This window comes from Salmo salar, chromosome ssa14, assembly GCF_905237065.1.
Source record: "Salmo salar chromosome ssa14, Ssal_v3.1, whole genome shotgun sequence".
Lineage (NCBI taxonomy): Eukaryota > Metazoa > Chordata > Actinopteri > Salmoniformes > Salmonidae > Salmo > Salmo salar.
Genome location: NC_059455.1, coordinates 85,285,078 through 85,306,612, shown reverse-complemented (window position 1 = coordinate 85,306,612; position 21,535 = coordinate 85,285,078). Strand labels below are relative to the sequence as shown.

At 54.9% G+C, this 21,535-nt stretch overlaps 1 protein-coding gene across 2 annotated transcripts in view; it reads right to left on the bottom strand.

Moving 5' to 3' along the window:
• Window positions 1–6,583: 6,583 nt before the first annotated feature.
• The window catches only part of LOC106570485 (protein lifeguard 1), a 43,797-nt gene continuing 28,845 nt past the window's right edge, over window positions 6,584–21,535 (bottom strand). Inside the window, exon 8 of one of the 2 annotated variants that reach the window (XM_045694899.1) lies at window positions 6,584–7,647. In XM_045694899.1, the coding sequence (XP_045550855.1) occupies window positions 7,498–7,647 (150 nt within the window). In that variant the 3' untranslated portion in view covers window positions 6,584–7,497. The remainder of the gene's footprint in view (window positions 7,648–21,535) is intronic. The other variant, XM_014142886.2, reaches the window with a different exon arrangement.

Here is a 21,535-nt window from a genome sequence, read left to right as displayed (position 1 = left end):
AGCATGCAATGGTAAAGAAAGGGATCGCTCTCTCAGCTGTCCCTAAACATGTTGATCATTCAAGTGCCAAGCATAGTAACAGTTCATTAGGCACGGTAAGATTCCATTTTCCCTCGATCCCAATGACAATCCTTCAATACAGGCAACAGATAAATTAATTTTTTCCACATCAAATCTCTTCCTAATACATTTTTGGGGCAGGCAGATGAATACAGAAATCGGTATTCATCTCCATTTCCCCTCACCCCATATCTAGGAGAAAGGTCAAACATTCTTCAGAGGGAATTCCAGATGCTCCAACTATGCACATTGTTTTCTTTGAGGGAGAACAGATAGGGCAGACATTTTCAACACCGGCCCCAGTGTCCAAATGTCAGTAAGGGGGTTTTGGATTGACAAGGTGGTCAATTATAACATTTGACAGGTTTCTTCTGGTTCTTCATTAGTTTCTTCTTCTGTTTCCACCTCATCCTATGTTTGGTAGCCCCCTCGACGACCTCTTCGTCCAAATGTGTTGTCCACCTGCATGCCAACAGGTGGGGAAGGCCAATCGTTTTGTTGTTCTTCAGGGCAATTTCTTGAGAAATACCCTAACTTCGCACTGTTGTAGCAGCTCCAGTCTCTCCCTCCGTCAGCTCCAGCAGGGGTCCCTCGGCCTCTACCTCTTTGGTTTCCATGGTTACCACCATTTCATTGATGTCCTCTGCCTCATCCATAGTAGTACATCAGATGTACCTTCTTCTCATCCTCCTCTTCTCTGGTTCCACTTGTTTTACCATCAGTCCTCTTACAGGTTTTATCTTTTGCATTTTCTGCTTCCCTTCCCCCATTTAAAAAAAAAAAATCGTCCCATTCCACTTTCACTTCATTATTCTGTCTCTTTTCTCTCAAGTCGGCTTCTCACAGACTCTAGTTTATCAGTGCTTAGTGTCTCGTCAGCTGGGAAATCTCCATCTGTCCATTTGGTCCAATCTTCTGTTTGGTTCAGTACCCCCTACTAAATTTCTTAGCCATTACTTTACACAGCCCCTTTGGTTCCCAGCTCGGATCGTCCCTCCTGCTCTTATGATTTCCATAACCCATATTTTAAACATTTATTTTTTTGTAAGAAAAACCTAAAAATGTTCCTCAAATTAAGACATTGCTTTCACAACCACGCAGCTTTCACGCTGGAGCAAATCTCCTGTTCAGCAAATTAGTCGATCACACAATACATTGCTTTAACAAATTCCTCCCATACACTAGTGTTCCATTCATACATCATATTCAGTAATAGTACTCTCTTCTTTCATACATAACGTTATAGATCTAAAAACTCAGCTCATACAGAACTGGTTGGGGTATTCATTCACCTCTTTAACACCAGAGCTAGTCTCCAGAAAGCTCTCCTTCAGTCAGTACTTACTAGCTACATTTCAATTCTCTTAATATCCACATTTCAATCAATCAGCTTATTATCCAAATGTCTATCAATCAGCTTAACACATCCTTTCCACACTCACACAACTTTCACATCCACTTAGTACTATTCCCAAACACTTGGTAATCTCCCCTATTACACCATTTGCATTTTCAACGATTCTCTTATTGTTACTTGCTATGCACCATATGTAACACCAAATGTTCTCTTGCGCTACTTCCTATACATATATAACACCACGTGTTATTAGTAATGGCTGCAGACCATGTAGACACTGCTCTTATAAATGCCAACAGACAGCTGCCATTTTTTTTTTTTCTAACAAAATGTTAATACAAATTAATTTAAATTGACTTACTGAAATTCATTAGACATGTCCCTCAGAGGTTCGCAGATCAGGTATTTTCCCCAGGGCAGCTCTCAATAAAAGTCTGGTCGGGTCCACATCTTTGTTCAGACGGGAAATTCCCTTATGAAAGCGGCACCGATATCTCCCTCACAGACCTTCACTGGGATGCTCCACAAGTGGAATTACTGATCCTGTTCGTTGACGCCAAATTGTCGTGGAAAGCCGCCCCCCCCCTCATATCTTTACCAAGCACAGGCAGGAACCAATGGTTGTTTATGACACCAAAAGGCAAGATGACCATTTAAAAGGCTGTCTCTTCACATAGTATTATTTCCTTCACATGCCCCTTCCACATCAAACAGCTTTTAAAACAAGAAGTGCTATTATAGCCTTAGCATCAATCAGAGTGGTTCAAACCATACACACACACAACAGAAAAAAATAGTGTGTATAGCTCTTTTAATGAAAAACAGAGTAGTGTAGAGGAATGCAATTTCAGTTCATTTTAATGCTAATGTACAGTGCAAACATAACTACAAAGCCCCAATTTACTCGATACACATCAAACCACTAAGGAGTTGTATTATACAGTGTACAAAACATTAGGAACACCTGCTCTTTTCATGACCGTGTGCCCAGATGAAAGCTATGATCCCTTATTGATGTCACCTGTTAAATCCACTTCAATCAGCATAGATAAAGGGGAGGAGACAAGTTAAAGAAGGATTTTTAAGCCTTGAGACAATTGAGACATGGATTGTTTATGTGTGCCATTCAGAGGGTGCTTGGGCAAGACAAACGATTTAAGTGCTTTTGAAAGGGTTATGGTAGTAGCTGCCAGGCACACTGGTTTGAGTGTGTCAAGAACTACAACGCTGCTGGGTTTTTCACTCAACAGTTTCCCATGTGATTCAAGAATGGTCCACCACCCAGTGCACATCTGGCCAACTTGACAACTGTGGGAAGCATTGGAGACAACATGGGCCAGCATCCCTGTAAAACACTTCGATACCTTGAGGCTGTTCTGAGGGCAAAAGGTGGGGTGGGTGCAACTCAATATTAGGAAGGTGTTCCTAATGTTTTGAGCACTCAGTGTATATACACATTTACTTAGATAAACACAAACATTAAATCAAAACAGGGCCGTAGAAAGCACAACAATAAGACTTCTATCGTTATGATTATTCTTCGTTCAACATCACTCAAATAACAGCTAGTGCACTGCCCAGTGTGAAATCACAGCACATGCAACAATAGGGAAGGATCATGCAACAAGAGTCAAATTATAATTCAATCTGAGATATTTAAGACTTTGATGTGGTTTTCAAAAAATTGTATTCATTTTAGTGGACGTAACTTAGTGTATAGTTTCAATGGAGAACATATCAACGGATTGGTCAGTAGTGAAGTGTTAAAACTAAAAATGTGTTCTCTAGTGACTAGTCAAAGTGATTCTGTGTTTCCAGCCTCTCCTTATTCTACGTTCAAGTCTTCCAGTGTTTACACAGATCCATGTTTGAGCAGGAAACCTCACAGAATATGCCCCTCTGCGTCCCATGCATCATTCAGAACCACAGAAAAGTGTTGAGTTTCCTCCTCATTTACTTTCAACTTCACAGCAACCCTGCCTTCTATAGCAACTTCAATAAATATATAATTAATAACTTATATCCTTCAATCTCGGTGTTCATCTACTACATGTCAGTAAAAAAAGTGATCTTTTTGTAACAGCTCTGTATAAAAGTGTTCCGAAATTCCAATACCTGAACATTTCACATTAGTAAGAATGGAGAGAACGGAAAAAAAAACACTACTATTTACTATACATGAAGACAGAGACAAATGAGGAATTAGTAAGGATAAGCGAAAAGTAAGAGGGAAAATATTTATCCAAAAGAAGCCAATGGGACATTCCACATTTAGTTTATACAAAAGCATCTCAATTACCAAGCTTCCCAACATTCAGAACATAAGGGGAAAAAACATCTAATATTCCATTAATAATATATACACATACAGTACCAGTCCAAAAAGTTTGGACACTCCTACTCATTCGAGGATTTCTATTTATTTATACTATTTTCTACATTGTACAATAATAGTGAAGACATGAAATAACACATAGGGAATCATGTAGTACCCAAAAAAGTGTTAAACATATCAAAATATATTTTATATTTGAGATTCTTCAAAGTACCCACCATTTACCTTGACGATAGCTTTGCACACTCTTGGAATTCTCTCAACCAGCTTCATGAGGTAATCACCTGGAATGCATTTCAATTAACAGGTGTGCTTTGTTAAAAGTTAATTTGTGGAACTTCTTTCCTTCTTAATGCATTTGAGCCAATCAGTTGTGTTGTGACAAGGTAGGGGTGGCATACAGAAGAAAGCCCTATTTGGCCAAGTCCATATTATGGCAAGAACAGCTCAAATAAGCAAAGAGAAACAACAGTCCATCTTTAATACATGGTGGTCAGTCAATGCGGACTTTGAACGCTTCTTCAAGTGCAGTCGCAAAACCATCAAGTGCTATGATGAAACTGGCTCTCATGAGGACCGACACAGGAAAGGAAGACACAGAGTTACCTCTGCTGCAGAGGATACGTTCATTAGAGTTACCAGCCTCAGAAATTACAGCCCAAATAAATGCTTCACAGAGTTCATGTAACAGACACATCTCAACATCAACTGTTCAAAGGAGACTGCGTGAATCAGGCCTTCATGGTAAAATTGCTGCAAAGAAACCACTACTAAAGGACACCAATAAGAAGAAGAGACTTGCTCGGGCCAAGAAACATGAGCAATGGACATTAGACCGGTGGAAATCAGTCCTTTGGTCTGATGAGTCTAAATGTGAGATTTTTGGTTCCAACCGTGTGTTTGTAAGTCGCAGAGTAGGTGAACGGATGATCTCCGCATGTGTGGTTCTCACCGTGAAGCATGGAGGAGGTGGTGTGATGGTGCTTTGCTGGTGACACCGTCTGTGATTTATTTAGAATTGAAGGCACACTTAACCAGCATGGCTAGCACAGCATTCTGCAGTGATACGCCATCCCATCTGGTGTGCACTTAGTGGGATTATCATTTGTTTTTCAACAAGACAAAGACCCAACATACCTCCAGACTGTGTAAGGGCTATTTGACCAAGGAAAGTGATGAGTGCTGCATCAGATGACCTGGCGTCCGCAATCATCCGACCTCAATCCAACTGAGACGGTTTGGGATGAGTTGGACCGCAGTGAAGAAAAAGCAGCCAACAAGTGCTCAGAATATGTGGGAACTCCTTCAAGACTGTTGGAAAAGCATTCCAGGTGAATGAGAGAATGCTGGTTGAGAATGCCAAGAGTGTGCAAAGCTGTCATAAAGCTAAAAGGTGGCTACTTTGAAGAAACTAAAATATATTTCATTTGTTTAACACTTATTTCATAGTTTTGATATCTTCACTATTATTCAACAATCTAGAAAATAGTAAAATAAAGAAAAACCCTTGAATGAGTAGGTGTGTCCAAACATTTTTAATTAGATTTTTTATTACCCCTTTTTCGTGTTATCCAATTGGTAGTTACAGTCTTGTCTCATCGCTGCAACTCCCGTACGGACACAGGAGAGACGAAGGTCGAGAGCCTTGCGTCCTCCGAAACACAACCCAACCAAGCCGCACTGCTACTTGACACAATGCCCACCTAACCCGGAAGCCAGCCGCACCAATGTGTCGGAGGAAACGCGTACACCAGGCGACCGTGTCAGCACGCACTGCACCCGGCCCGCCACAGGAGTCGCTAGCGCGCGATGGCACAAGAACATCCCTGCCGGCCAAACCCCACCCCCCAATCCGGATGACGCTGGGCCAATTGTGCGCCACCCCATGGGTCTCCCGGTCGTGGCCGGTTGCGACAGAGTCTGGACTCAAACCCAGAATCTCTAGTGGCACAGCTAGCACTGTGATGCAGTGCCTTAGACCACTGCGCCACTCGGGAGGCGTGTCCAAACTTGACTGGTACTGTACATACATTTTTATTCATGTTGTACATCCATGTTAACAACATTCACATCTTGTGGAGTGGGTTAGAGGTGCGCGCTCTCGCATTAATAGCTGGGTGCTCTGCCGTTCACATCTTATTGGAGTTTTGGTCTTTGTACTGGTTAGCGATGCGTTGTATAGATAGATAGATAGATAGATAGATAGATAGATAGATAGATAGATAGATAGATAGATAGATAGATAGATAGATAGATAGATAGATAGATAGATAGATAGATAGATAGATAGATAGATAGATAAGATAGATAGATAGATAGATAGATAGATAGATAGATAGATAGATAGATAGATAGATAGATAGATAGATAGATAGATAGATAGATAGATAGATAGATAGATAGATAGATAGATAGATAGATAGATAGATAGATAGATAGATAGATAGACAGATAGATAGATAGATAGATAGATAGATAGATAGATAGATAGATAGATAGATAGATAGATAGATAGATAGATAGATAGATAGATAGATAGATAGATAGATAGATAGATAGATAGATAGATAGATAGATAGATAGATAGATAGATAGATAGATAGATAGATAGATAGATAGATAGATAGATAGATAGATAGATAGATAGATAGATAGATAGATAGATAGATAGATAGATAGATAGATAGATAGATAGATAGATAGATAGATAGATAGATAGATAGATAGATAGATAGATAGATAGATAGATAGATAGATAGATAGATAGATAGATAGATAGATAGATAGATAGATAGATAGATAGATAGATAGATAGATAGATAGATAGATAGATAGATAGATAGATAGATAGATAGATAGATAGATAGATAGATAGATAGATAGATAGATAGATAGATAGATAGATAGATAGATAGATAGATAGATAGATAGATAGATAGATAGATAGATAGATAGAGTGAGCATCACAGCCATACACTCCCCGGGCATGCCTAGAGAAAGCTGGTTAGGGAACTAAGCGTCATATACATTTCACACAGAACTATGTACAGCTACGTAACAAGCAGGCTAGGAGAGGTATCCCTCTGGAGGGTTTTTATGAATCTATTCAGCTCATCTCAGCTGTTTCAGGTGCCATGCAGAGTTAATTTACATTGGCAGGAAAACGAGGGAACACCAGAGGGGGAGAATATAGCAGGAAAGGTTTCTTCCTTAAAAAGCGCTGGCCTGCATCACAGCCTGGCTCTCTCCATCAGATAGCATACCACTCTCTCTCTCTACAGTGCTTAATCTACAAGGCAAGGAAGACCGCCAAAATCGCAGAGGACAGGAGAGTTCTATAGAATTTGTAGTGATGGACTAGTTAGATACCATATCTCTGTAAGTAGAAGCAGATTGCCAAGGAGGACAGAACAAGCAGAATACATAAAAACAAACAAGGAATGTAAAAAAAAAGGAATAACTTATAACATACTTACATAGAACTTTAAATAAATAACTTCAAAAGTGTGCCCTTCTTTGCTGCACTCTATGGCAGGCCTGCTGCAATAGGTGACAGAACCCTTTTTTCTGTCACCCAATTCGTCTCCTGAAGGAGGTGGGATGAAGGCGGGGAGGTGTAACAGACAAACTGGAGGGAACCTCAAAAAGTGGAACAAATCATACAAAAAGACAGCGAGGGGAAAAGAGCATCATTCAATCCTCCTGGCTGCCTTCCTCTCCCTTTCCTCTAGAGGGCGCCGCTCCATCACTCACGGGAACGGCCCACGATAGCCAGGATGTAGAGGAAGATGTTGATGATGTCTGTGTAGAGGTTGAGGGCGGCAAAGATGTACTCTTCTGGACTCAGAGCCAGCTTCTTGTTGCCCAGGAGGAGCTGGGTGTCCACGGCCAAGAACTACAACCACACAGAACATGGAGTCAGGAATTATTATGGCAAGAGAGACATTCAAATCAGCCAATCATGTACAGCAGAATTGTAACGCTGTGCATACAGATCTGAGTAGGTACATCACATGGATTTTCAGGTTAGGATTCAGCCCATTATGCTGATGTTTTTTAATGCTTCATATTCTTATAACCACAAAAGTTACCAGTGATGTTCTGACATACTGCATTAGCCTGAAATCATCATAGACTATTCTGAATAAAATATAAATAATTTTCTCATCTTTAAATGGTCTTTCTTCACCCCCAGTCGCGTTAATGTCTCTACCATATCCCACAACCAACCACTGGAATTCATCCCTCGCATCTGTCCATCTCTACTAGGTCTTATGTCACCGCTCTATTCTTCCTCCAGGCCAATGGACCATCTTCACCACCCATCCTCACTAACACGCTGCTCCACCCCCATCCTCGCTAACACGCTGCTCTCTCCCATCCTCACTAACACGCTGCTCCACCCCCATCCTCGCTAACACGCTGCTCTCTCCCATCCTCGCTAACACGCTGCCCTCTCCCATCCTCGCTAACACGCTGCTCTCTCCCCCATCCTCGCTAACACGCTGCTCTCTCCCCATCCTCGCTAACACGCTGCCCTCTCCCCATCCTCGCTAACACGCTGCCCTCTCCCCCATCCTCGCTAACACGCTGCTCTCTCCCCATCCTCGCTAACACGCTGCTCTCTCCCCCATCCTCGCTAACACGCTGCCCTCTCTCCCATCCTCGCTAACACGCTGCCCTCTCCCCATCCTCGCTAACACGCTGCTCTCTCCCCATCCTCGCTAACACGCTGCCCTCTCCCCCATTCTCGCTAACACGCTGCCCTCTCCCCCATTCTCGCTAACACGCTGCCCTCTCCCCCATCCTCACTAACACGCTGCCCTCTCCCCCATCCTCACTAACACGCTGCCCCACCCCCATCCTCACTAACACGCTGCTCTCTCCCATCCTCGCTAACACGCTGCGCCACCCCATCCTCGCGAAACACGCTGCTCCACCCCATCCTCGCTAACACGCTGCTCTTTCCCATCCTCACTAACACGCTGTCCCACCCCCATCCTCACTAACACGCTGCCCCACCCTCACTAACACGCTGCCCCACCCCCATCCTCACTAACACGCTGCTCTCTCCCCCATCCTCACTAACACGCTGCCCTCTCCCCCATCCTCGCTAACATGCTGCTCCACCCCCATCCTCACTAACACGCTGCCCTCTCCCCCATCCTCACTAACACGCTGCCCCACCCTCACTAACACGCTGCCCCACCCCCATCCTCACTAACACGCTGCCCTCTCCCCATCCTCACTAACACGCTGCTCCACCCCATCCTCGCTAACACGCTGCCCCACCCCCACCCCCACTAACACGCTGCCCTCTCCCCCCATCCTCGCTAACACGCTGCTCCACCCCATCCTCACTAACACGCTGCCGTCTCCCCATCCTCACTAACACGCTGCTCCACCCCATCCTCGCTAACACGCTGCTCTCTCCCATCCTCACTAACACGCTGCTCCACGCCCATCCTCACTAACACGCTGCCCTCTCCCCCATCCTCACTAACACGCTGCCCTCTCCCCCATCCTCACTAACACGCTGCTCCACCCCCCATCCTCACTAACACGCTGCTCCACCCCCATCCTCACTAACACGCTGCCCTCTCCCCCATCCTCACTAACACGCTGCTCCACCCCATCCTCGCTAACACGCTGCTCCACCCCATCCTCATTAACACGCTGCCGTCTCCCCCATCCTCACTAACACGCTGCTTCACCCCATCCTCGCTAACACGTTGCTCTCTCCCATCCTCACTAACACGCTGCTCCACGCCCATCCTCACTAACACGCTGCCCTCTCCCCCCATCCTCACTAACACGCTGCTCCACCCCATCCTCACTAACACGCTGCTCCACCCCATCCTCACTAACACGCTGCTCCACCCCATCCTCACTAACACGCTGCCCTCTCCCCCATCCTCACTAACACGCTGCTCCACCCCATCCTCACTAACAGGCTGCTCCACCCCATCCTCACTAACACGCTGCTCTCTCCCATCCTCACTAACACGCTGCCGTCTCCCCCATCCTCACTAACACGCTGCTCCACCCCCATCCTCACTAACACGCTGCCCTCTCCCCATCCTCACTAACACGCTGCCCTCTCCCCATCCTCACTAACACGCTGCTCCACCCCATCCTCGCTAACACGCTGCTCTTTCCCATCCTCACTAACACGCTGCCCCCCCCCCCATCCTCACTAACACGCTGCCCCACCCCCATCTTCACTAAAACGCTGCCCCACCCCCCATCCTCACTAACACGCTGCTCTCTCCCATCCTCACTAACACGCTGCTCCACGCCCATCCTCACTAACACGCTGCCCTCTCCCCATCCTCACTAACACGCTGCTCCACCCCATCCTCACTAACACGCTGCTCCACCCCATCCTCACTAACACGCTGCCCTCTCCCCCATCCTCACTAACACGCTGCTCCACCCCATCCTCACTAACACGCTGCTCCACCCCATCCTCACTAACACGCTGCTCCACCCCATCCTCACTAACACGCTGCTCCACCCCATCCTCACTAACAGGCTGCTCCACCCCATCCTCACTAACACGCTGCCGTCTCCCCCCATCCTCGCTAACACGCTGCTCCACCCCATCCTCGCTAACACGCTGCTCCACCCCATCCTCGCTAACACGCTGCTCTCTCCCATCCTCACTAACACGCTGCCCCACCCCCATCCTCACTAACACGCTGCTCCACCCCCATCCTCACTAACACGCTGCTCCACCCCATCCTCACTAACACGCTGCCCTCTCCCCATCCTCACTAACACGCTGCCCTCTCCCCATCCTCACTAACACGCTGCTCCACCCCATCCTCGCTAACACGCTGCTCTCTCCCATCCTCACTAACACGCTGCTCTCTCCCATCCTCACTAACACGCTGCCCCACCCCCATCCTCACTAACACGCTGCCCTCTCCCCATCCTCACTAACACGCTGCCCTCTCCCCATCCTCACTAACACGCTGCTCCGCCCCATCCTCGCTAACACGCTGCTCTATCCCATCCTCACTAACACGCTGCTCTCTCCCATCCTCACTAACACGCTGCCCCACCCCCATCCTCACTAACACGCTGCTCCACCCCATCCTCACTAACACGCTGCCGTCTCCCCCATCCTCACTAACACGCTGCTCCACCCCATCCTCGCTAACACGCTGCTCTCTCCCATCCTCGCTAACACGCTGCCCCACCCCATCCTCACTAACACGCTGCTCCACCCCCATCCTCACTAACACGCTGCTCCACCCCCATCCTCACTAACACGCTGCTCCACCCCATCCTCACTAACACGCTGCCCTCTCCCCATCCTCACTAACACGCTGCCCTCTCCCCATCCTCACTAACACGCTGCTCCACCCCATCCTCACTAACACGCTGCCCCACCCCCACTAACACGCTGCCCCACCCCCACTAACACGCTGCCCCACCCCCATCCTCACTAACACGCTGCCCCACCCCCATCCTCACTAACACGCTGCCCCACCCCCATCCTCACTAACACGCTGCCCCACCCCCATCCTCACTAACACGCTGCCCCACCCCCATCCTCACTAACACGCTGCCCTCTCTCCCATCCTCACTAACACGCTGCTCTCACCCCCATCCTCGCTAACACGCTGCTCCACCCCCATCCTCGCTAACACGCTGCCCCACCCCATCCTCGCTAACACGCTGCCCCACCCCACTAACACGCTGCCCCACCCCCACTAACACGCTGCTCACCCCATCCTCGCTGCTCCACCTCATCCTCGCTAACACGCTGCTCCACCCCCCATCCTCGCTAACACGCTGCTCCACCCCCGTCCTCGCTAACACGCTGCCCCACCCCCATCCTCGCTAACACGCTGCCCCACCCCCCATCCTCGCTAACACGCTGCCCCACCCCCATCCTCGCTAACACGCTGCCCCACCCCATCCTCGCTAACACGCTGCCCCACCCCCCATCCTCACTAACACGCTGCCCCACCCCCATCTTCACTAAACGCTGCCCCACCCCCATCCTCACTAACACGCTGTCTCTCCCATCCTCACTAACACGCTGCTCCACGCCCATCCTCACTAACACGCTGCCCTCTCCCCCATCCTCACTAACACGCTGCTCCACCCCATCCTCACTAACACGCTGCTCCACCCCATCCTCACTAACACGCTGCCCTCTCCCCCATCCTCACTAACACGCTGCTCCACCCCATCCTCACTAACACGCTGCTCCACCCCATCCTCACTAACACGCTGCTCCACCCCATCCTCACTAACAGGCTGCTCCACCTCATCCTCACCTAACACGCTGCCGTCTCCCCATCCTCGCTAACACGCTGCTCTCACCCCCATCCTCGCTAACATGCTGCTCCACCCCATCCTCGCTAACACGCTGCTCTCTCCCATCCTCACTAACACGCTGCCCCACCCCCCATCCTCACTAACACGCTGCTCCACCCCCATCCTCACTAACACGCTGCTCCACCCCCATCCTCACTAACACGCTGCCCTCTCCCCATCCTCACTAACACGCTGCCCTCTCCCCATCCTCACTAACACGCTGCTCCACCCCATCCTCGCTAACACGCTGCTCTCTCCCATCCTCACTAACACGCTGCTCTCTCCCATCCTCACTAACACGCTGCTCCACCCCCATCCTCACTAACACGCTGCCCTCTCCCCATCCTCACTAACACGCTGCCCTCTCCCCATCCTCACTAACACGCTGCTCCGCCCCATCCTCGCTAACACGCTGCTCTATCCCATCCTCACTAACACGCTGCTCTCCCCCATCCTCACTAACACGCTGCCCCACCCCCATCCTCACTAACACGCTGCTCCACCCCATCCTCACTAACACGCTGCCGTCTCCCCCATCCTCACTAACACGCTGCTCCACCCCATCCTCGCTAACACGCTGCTCTCTCCCATCCTCGCTAACACGCTGCCCCACCCCCATCCTCACTAACACGCTGCTCCACCCCATCCTCACTAACACGCTGCTCCACCCCCATCCTCACTAACACGCTGCTCCACCCCATCCTCACTAACACGCTGCCCTCTCCCCATCCTCACTAACACGCTGCCCTCTCCCCATCCTCACTAACACGCTGCTCCACCCCATCCTCACTAACACGCTGCCCCACCCCCACTAACACGCTGCCCCACCCCCACTAACACGCTGCCCCACCCCCATCCTCACTAACACGCTGCCCCACCCCCATCCTCACTAACACGCTGCCCCACCCCCATCCTCACTAACACGCTGCCCCACCCCCATCCTCACTAACACGCTGCCCCACCCCATCCTCACTAACACGCTGCCCTCTCTCCCATCCTCACTAACACGCTGCCCCACCCCCATCCTCGCTAACACGCTGCCCCACCCCCCATCCTCGCTAACACGCTGCCCCACCCCATCCTCGCTAACACGCTGCCCCCACCCCCACTAACACGCTGCCCCACCCCCCACTAACACGCTGCTCCACCCCCATCCTCGCTGCTTCACCCCATCCTCGCTAACACGCTGCTCCACCCCATCCTCGCTAACACGCTGCTCCACCCCCATCCTCGCTAACACGCTGCCCCACCCCCATCCTCGCTAACACGCTGCTCCACCCTCATCCTCGCTAACACGCTGCCCCACCCCATCCTCGCTAACACGCTGCCTCACCCCCATCCTCGCTAACACGCTGCCCCACCCCCCATCCTCGCTAACACGCTGCCCCACCGCTCATCCTCGCTAACACGCTGCCCCACCCCCATCCTCGCTAACACGCTGCCTTCACCCCCATCCTCGCTAACACGCTGCCCCACCCCCATCCTCGCTAACACGCTGCCCCCACCCCCATCCTCTCTAACACGCTGCCCTCTCCCCATCCTCACTAACACGCTGCCCTCTCCCCATCCTCGCTAACACGCTGCCCCACCCCCATCCTCGCTAACACGCTGCCCCACCCCCCATCCTCGCTAACACGCTGCCCCACCCCATCCTCGCTAACACGCTGCCCTCTCCCCATCCTCGCTAACACGCTGCCCTCTCCCCCATCCTCGCTAACACGCTGCCCTCTCCCCCATCCTCGCTAACACGCCGCCCCACCCCCATCCTCGCTAACGCGCCGCACTCTATCCTCACTAACACGCCGCGCACTCCCCATCCTCGCTAACACGCCGCTCTCCCCCATCCTCGCTAACGCGCCGCCCTCTCCCCATCCTCGCTAACGCCGCTTTCTCCCATCTCGCTAACGCGCCGCCTCTCCCCATCTCGCTAACGCGCCGCCCTCTCCCCATCCTCGCTAACGCGCCGCCCTCTCCCCCATCTCGCTAACGCGCCGCCTCTTCCCCATCCTCGCTAACGCGCTCTCTTCCCCATCCTCGCTAACGCGCCGCCCTCTCCCCATCCTCGCTAACGCTGCCCTCTCCCCCCATCCTCGCTAAGCGCTGCCCTCTCCCCCATCCTCGCTAACGCGCTGCCCTCTCCCCATCCTCGCTAACGCTGCCCTCTCCCCATCCTCGCTAACGACGCTGCCCTCTCCCCCCATCCTCGCTAACACGCTGCCCTCTCCCCCATCCTCGCTAACACGCTGCCTCTCTCCGCCATCCTCGCTAACACGCTGCCCTCTCCGCCATCCTCGCTAACACGCTGCCCCACCCTCACTAACACGCTGCCCCACCCCCACTAACACGCTGCCCCACCCCCATCCTTGCTAACACGCTGCTCCACCCCATCCTCGCTAACACGCTGCTCCACCCCATCCTCGCTAACACGCTGCCCCACCCCCATCCTCGTAACACGCTGCCCCACCCCCCATTCTCGCTAACACGCTGCCCTCTCCCACATCCTCGCTAACACGCTGCCCTCTCGCTAACACGCTGCCCTCTCTCCCCATCCTCTCTCCTCTCCCCCATCCTCGCTAACACGCTGCCCTCTCCCCATCTCACTAACACGCTGCCCTCTCCCCCATCCTCACTAACACGCTGCCCTCTCCCACATCCTCACTAACACGCTGCCCCTCTCCCCATCCTCGCTAACACGCTGCCCTCTCTCCCCATCCCTCTCTCCCTCTCCCCCATCATCGCTAACACGCTGCCCTCTCCCCATTCTCGCTAACACGCTGCTCTCCCCCATCCTCGCTAACACGCTGCTCTCCCCATCCTCGCTAACACGCTGCCTCTCCCCATCCTCGCTAACACGCTGCCCTCTCCCCATCCTCGCTAACACGCTGCCCTCTCCCCCATCCTCGCTAATACGCTGCCCTCTCCCCCATCCTCGCTAACACGCTGCCCTCTCCCCATCCTCGCTAACACGCTGCCCTCTCCCCATCCTCGCTAACACGCTGCCCTCTCCCCCATCCTCGCTAACACGCTGCCTCTCTCCCCCATCCTCGCTAACACGCTGCTCCACCTAATCCTCGCTAACACGCTGCCCTCTCCCCATCCTCGCTAACACGCTGCCCTCTCCCCATCCTCGCTAAAACGCTGCTCCACCCGATCCTCACTAACACGCTGCCCCACCCCCACTAACACGCTGCCCCACCCCCACTAACACGCTGCCCCACCCCCATCCTCACTAACACGCTGCCCCACCCCCATCCTCACTAACACGCTGCCCTCTCTCCCATCCTCACTAACACGCTGCCCCTCTCCCATCCTCACTAACACGCTGCCCCACCCCCATCCTCACTAACACGCTGCCCCACCCCCATCCTCGCTAACACGCTGCCCCACCCCCATCCTCGCTAACACGCTGCCCCACCCCATCCTCGCTAACACGCTGCCCCACCCCCACTAACACGCTGCCCCACCCCCACTAACACGCTGCTCCACCCCCATCCTCGCTAACACGCTGCTCCACCCCCATCCTCGCTAACACGCTGCCCCACCCCCATCCTCGCTAACACGCTGTCCCACCCCCCATCCTCGCTAACACGCTGCCCCACCCCATCCTCGCTAACACGCTGCCCCACCCCATCCTCACTAACACGCTGCCCCACCCCCATCCTCGCTAACACGCTGCCCCACCCCCATCCTCGCTAACACGCTGCCCCACCCCCATCCTCGCTAACACGCTGCCCCACCCCCATCCTCGCTAACACGCTGCCTCTCCCCATCCTCGCTAACACGCTGCCCCACCCCCATCCTCGCTAACACGCTGCCCTCTCCCCATCCTCGCTAACACGCTGCCCTCTCTCCCCATCCCTCTCTCCCTCTCCCCATCCTCGCTAACACGCTGCTCTCCCCCATCCTCGCTAACACGCTGCCTCTCCCCATCCTCGCTAACACGCTGCCCTTCCCCCATCCTCGCTAACACGCTGCCCCACCCCCATCCTCTCTAACACGCTGCCCTCTCCCCCATCCTCACTAACACGCTGCCCTCTCCCCCATCCTCACTAACACGCTGCCCTCTCCCCCATCCTCACTAACACGCTGCCCTCTCCCCCATCCTCACTAACACGCTGCCCCACCCCCATCCTCGCTAACACGTTGCCCCACCCCCATCCTCGCTAACACGCTGCCCCACCCCCATCCTCGCTAACACGCTGCCCTCTCCCCATCCTCGCTAACACGCTGCCCTCTCCCCATCCTCACTAACACGCTGCCCTCTCCCCATCCTCGCTAACACGCTGCCCTCTCCCCCATCCTCACTAACACGCTGCCCTCTCCCCCATCCTCACTAACACGCTGCCCCACCCCCATCCTCGCTAACACGCTGCCCCACCCCCATCCTCGCTAACACGCTGCCCCACCCCATCCTCGCTAACACGCTGCCCTCTCCCCATCCTCGCTAACACGCTGCCCCACCCCCATCCTCGCTAACACGCTGCCTCACCCCCATCCTCGCTAACACGCTGCCCCCACCCCCATCCTCGCTAACACGCTGCCCTCTCCCCATCCTCGCTAACACGCTGCCCCACCCCCATCCTCGCTAACACGCTGCCCTCTCCCCATCTCGCTAACACGCTGCCCTCTCCCCATCCTCACTAACACGCTGCCCTCTCCCCATCCTCACTAACACGCTGCCCCACCCCCATCCTCGCTAACACGCTGCCCTCTCCCCATCCTCGCTAACACGCTGCCCTCTCTCCCCATCCCTCTCTCCCTCTCCCCCCATCCTCGCTAACACGCTGCTCTCCCCCATCCTCGCTAACACGCTGCCGCACCTCCATCCTCGCTAACACGCTGCCGCACCCCCATCCTCGCTAACACGCCGCCCTCTCCCCATCCTCGCTAACACGCCGCTCTCTCCCCATCCTCGCTAACACGCTGCCCTCTCCCCCATCCTCGCTAACGCGCTGCCCTCTCCCCCATCTCGCTAACGCGCTGCCCTCTCCCCATCCTCGCTAACGCGCTGCCCTCTCCCCATCCTCGCTAACACGCTGCCCTCTCCCCCATCCTCGCTAACACGCTGCCCTCTCCGCCATCCTCGCTAACACGCTGCCCTCTCCGCCATCCTCGCTAACACGCTGCCCCACCCCCACTAACACGCTGCCCCACCCCCACTAACACGCTGCCCCACCCCCATCCTCGCTAACACGCTGCTCCACCCCATCCTCGCTAACACGCTGCTCCACCCCATCCTCGCTAACACGCTGCCCCACCCCCATCCTCGCTAACACGCTGCCTCACCCCCATTCTCGCTAACACGCTGTCTCTCTCCCACATCCTCGCTAACACGCTGCCCTCTCCCCATCCTCGCTAACACGCTGCCCTCTCTCCCCATCCTCTCTCCCTCTCCGCCATCCTCGCTAACACGCTGCCCTCTCCCCATCCTCACTAACACGCTGCCCTCTCCCACATCCTCACTAACACGCTGCCCCTCTCCCCATCCTCGCTAACACGCTGCCCTCTCTCCCCATCCCTCTCTCCCTCTCCCCATCATCGCTAACACGCTGCCCTCTCCCCCATTCTCGCTAACACGCTGCTCTCCCCCATCCTCGCTAACACGCTGCTCTCCCCCATCCTCGCGTAACACGCTGCCTCTCCCCCATCCTCGCTAACACGCTGCCTCTCCCCATCCTCGCTAACACGCTGCCCTCTCCCCATCCTCGCTAACACGCTGCCTCACCCCATCCTCGCTAACACGCTGTTCACCCCATCCTCGCAACACGCTGCTCCACCCCATCCTCGCTAACACGCTGCTCCACCCCATCCTCGCTAACACGCTACTCCACCCCATCCTCGCTAACACGCTGCTCCACCCCATCCTCGCTAACACGCTGCTCCACCCCCATGCCTCGCTAACACGCTGCCCACCCCCATCCTCGTAACACGCTGCCCCACCCCCATCCTCGCTAACACGCTGCTTCACCCCCATCCTCGCTAACACGCTTGCCCCACCCCCATCCTCGCTAACACGCTGCCCCACCCCATCCTCGCTAACACGCTGCCCCAACCCCATCCTCGCTAACACGCTGCCTCACCCCATCCTCGCTAACACGCTGCCTCACCCCATCCTCGCTAACACGCTGCCCCACCCCATCCTCGCTAACACGCTGCCCTCTCCCCATCCTCGCTAACACGCTGCCCTCTCCCCATCCTCGCTAACACGCTGCCCTCTCCCACATCCTCACTAACACGCTGCCCTCTCCCCATCCTCGCTAACACGCTGCCCTCTCTCCCCATCCCTCTCTCCCTCTCCCCATCCTCGCTAACACGCTGCCCTCTCCCCCCATCCTCGCTAACACGCTGCTCTCCCCCCATCCTCGCTAACACGCTGCCCTCTCCCACATCCTCACTAACACGCTGCCCTCTCCCCATCCTCGCTAACACGCTGCCTCTCTCCCCATCCCTCTCTCCCTCTCCCCCATCCTCGCTAACACGCTGCCCTCTCCCCATCCTCGCTAACACGCTGCTCTCCCCCATCCTCGCTAACACGCTGCCCTCCCCATCCTCGCTAACACGCTGCCCTCTCCCCATCCTCGCTAACACGCTGCCCTCTCCCCCATCAACGCTAACACGCTGCCCTCTCCCCCATCCTCGCTAACACGCTGCCCCACCCCCCATCCTCGCTAACACGCTGCCCCACCCCATCCTCGCTAGCACGCTGCCCCACCCCCACTAACACGCTGTTCCACCCCCACTAACACGCTGCTCACCCCCACTAACACGCTGCTCCACCCCCATCCTCGCTAAACACGCTGCCCCACCCCCATCCTCGCTAACACGCTGCCCCACCCCCATCCTCGCTAACACGCTGCCCCACCCCCCATCCTCGCTAACACGCTGCCCCACCCCCATCCTCGCTAACACGCTGCCCCACCCCCATCCTCGCTAACACGCTGCCCCACCCCCATCCTCGCTAACACGCTGCCCCACCCCCATCCTCGCTAACACGCTGCCCTCTCCCCATCCTCGCTAACACGCTGCCCTCTCCCCCATCCTCGCTAACACGCTGCCCTCTCCCCCATCCTCACTAACACGCTGCCCCACCCCCATCCGCGCTTAACACGCTGCCCTCTCCCCATCCTCGCTAACACGCTGCCCTCTCTCCCCATCCTCTCTCCCTCTCCCCCATCCTCGCTAACACGCTGCCCTCTCTCCCCATCCCTCTCTCCCTCTCCCCATCCTCGCTAACACGCTGCTCTCCCCATCCTCGCTAACACGCTGCCCTCCCCCATCCTCGCTAACACGCTGCCCTCTCCCCATCCTCGCTAACACGCTGCCCTCTCCCCATCCTCGCTAACACGCTGCCCTCTCCCCCCATCCTCGCTAACACGCTGCCCTCTCTCCCCATCCCTCTCTCCCTCTCCCCATCCTCGCTAACACGCTGCCCTCTCCCCCATCTCGCTAACACGCTGTTCCACCCCATCCTCGCTAACACGCTACTCCACCCCATCCTCGCTAACACGCTGCTCACCTCATCCTCGCTAACACGCTGCTCCACCCCCATCCTCGCTAACACGCTGCTCCACCCCCATCCTCGCTAACACGCTGCTCCACCCCCATCCTCGCTAACACGCTGCCCCACCCCCATCCTCGCTAACACGCTGCCCCACCCCCATCCTCGCTAACACGCTGCCCCACCCCCATCCTCGCTAACACGCTGCCCCACCCCCATCCTCGCTAACACGCTGCCCCACCCCCCATCCTCGCTAACACGCTGCCCCAACCCCATCCTCGCTAACACGCTGCCCCACCCCATCCTCGCTAACACGCTGCCCTCTCCCCATCCTCGCTAACACGCTGCCCTCTCCCCATCCTCGCTAACACGCTGCCCCACCCCATCCTCGCTAACACGCTGCCCTCTCCCCATCCTCGCTAACACGCTGCCCTCTCCCCATCCTCGCTAACACGCTGCCCTCTCCCACATCCTCACTAACACGCTGCCCTCTCCCCATCCTCGCTAACACGCTGCCCTCTCTCCCCATCCCTCTCTCCCTCTCCCCCATCCTCGCTAACACGCTGCCCTCTCCCCCATCCTCGCTAACACGCTGCTCTCCCCCATCCTCGCTAACACGCTGCCCTCTCCCACATCCTCACTAACACGCTGCCCTCTCCCCATCCTCGCTAACACGCTGCCCTCTCTCCCCATCCTCTCTCCCTCTCCCCCATCCTCGCTAACACGCTGCCTCTCCCCCCATCCTCGCTAACACGCTGCTCTCCCCATCCTCGCTAACACGCTGCCCTCCCCCATCCTCGCTAACACGCTGCCCTCCCCCATCCTCGCTAACACGCTGCCCTCTCCCCATCAACGCTAACACGCTGCCCTCTCCCCCATCAACGCTAACACGCTGCCCTCTCCCCATCCTCGCTAACACGCTGCCCCACCCCCCATCCTCGCTAACACGCTGCCCCACCCCATCCTCGCTAGCACGCTGCCCCACCCCCACTAACACGCTGCCCCACCCCCACTAACACGCTGCTCCACCCCACTAACACGCTGCTCCACCCCCATCCTCGCTAACACGCTGCCCCACCCCCATCCTCGCTAACACGCTGCCCCACCCCCATCCTCGCTAACACGCTGCCTCACCCCCATCCTCGCTAACACGCTGCCCCACCCCATCCTCGCTAACACGCTGCCCCACCCCCCCATCCTCGCTAACACGCTGCCTCACCCCCATCCTCGCTAACACGCTGCCCCACCCCCATCCTCGCTAACACGCTGCCCTCTCCCCATCCTCGCTAACACGCTGCCCTCTCCCCCATCCTCGCTAACACGCTGCCCTCTCCCCATCCTCACTAACACGCTGCCCCACCCCCATCCTCGCTAACACGCTGCCCTCTCCCCATCCTCGCTAACACGCTGCCCTCTCTCCCCATCCCTCTCTCCCTCTCCCCCATCCTCGCTAACACGCTGCCCTCTCTCCCCATCCCTCTCTCCCTCTCCCCCATCCTCGCTAACACGCTGCTCTCCCCCATCCTCGCTAACACGCTGCCCTCCCCATCCTCGCTAACACGCTGCCCTCTCCCCATCCTCGCTAACACGCTGCCCTCTCCCCATCCTCGCTAACACGCTGCCCTCTCCCCCATCCTCGCTAACACGCTGCCCTCTCTCCCCATCCCTCTCTCCTCTCCCCATCCTCGCTAACACGCTGCCCTCTCCCCATCCTCGCTAACACGCTGCCCTCTCCCCCATCCTCGCTAACACGCTGCCCTCTCTCCCCATCCCTCTCTCCCTCTACCCCATCCTCGCTAACGCGCTGCCCCACCCCCCATCCTCGCTAACACGCTGCCCCACCCCCCATCCTCGCGTAACACGCTGCCCCCACCCCCATCCTCGCTAACACGCTGCCCTCTCCCCATCCTCGCTAACACGCTGCCCTCTCCCCATCCTCGCTAACACGCTG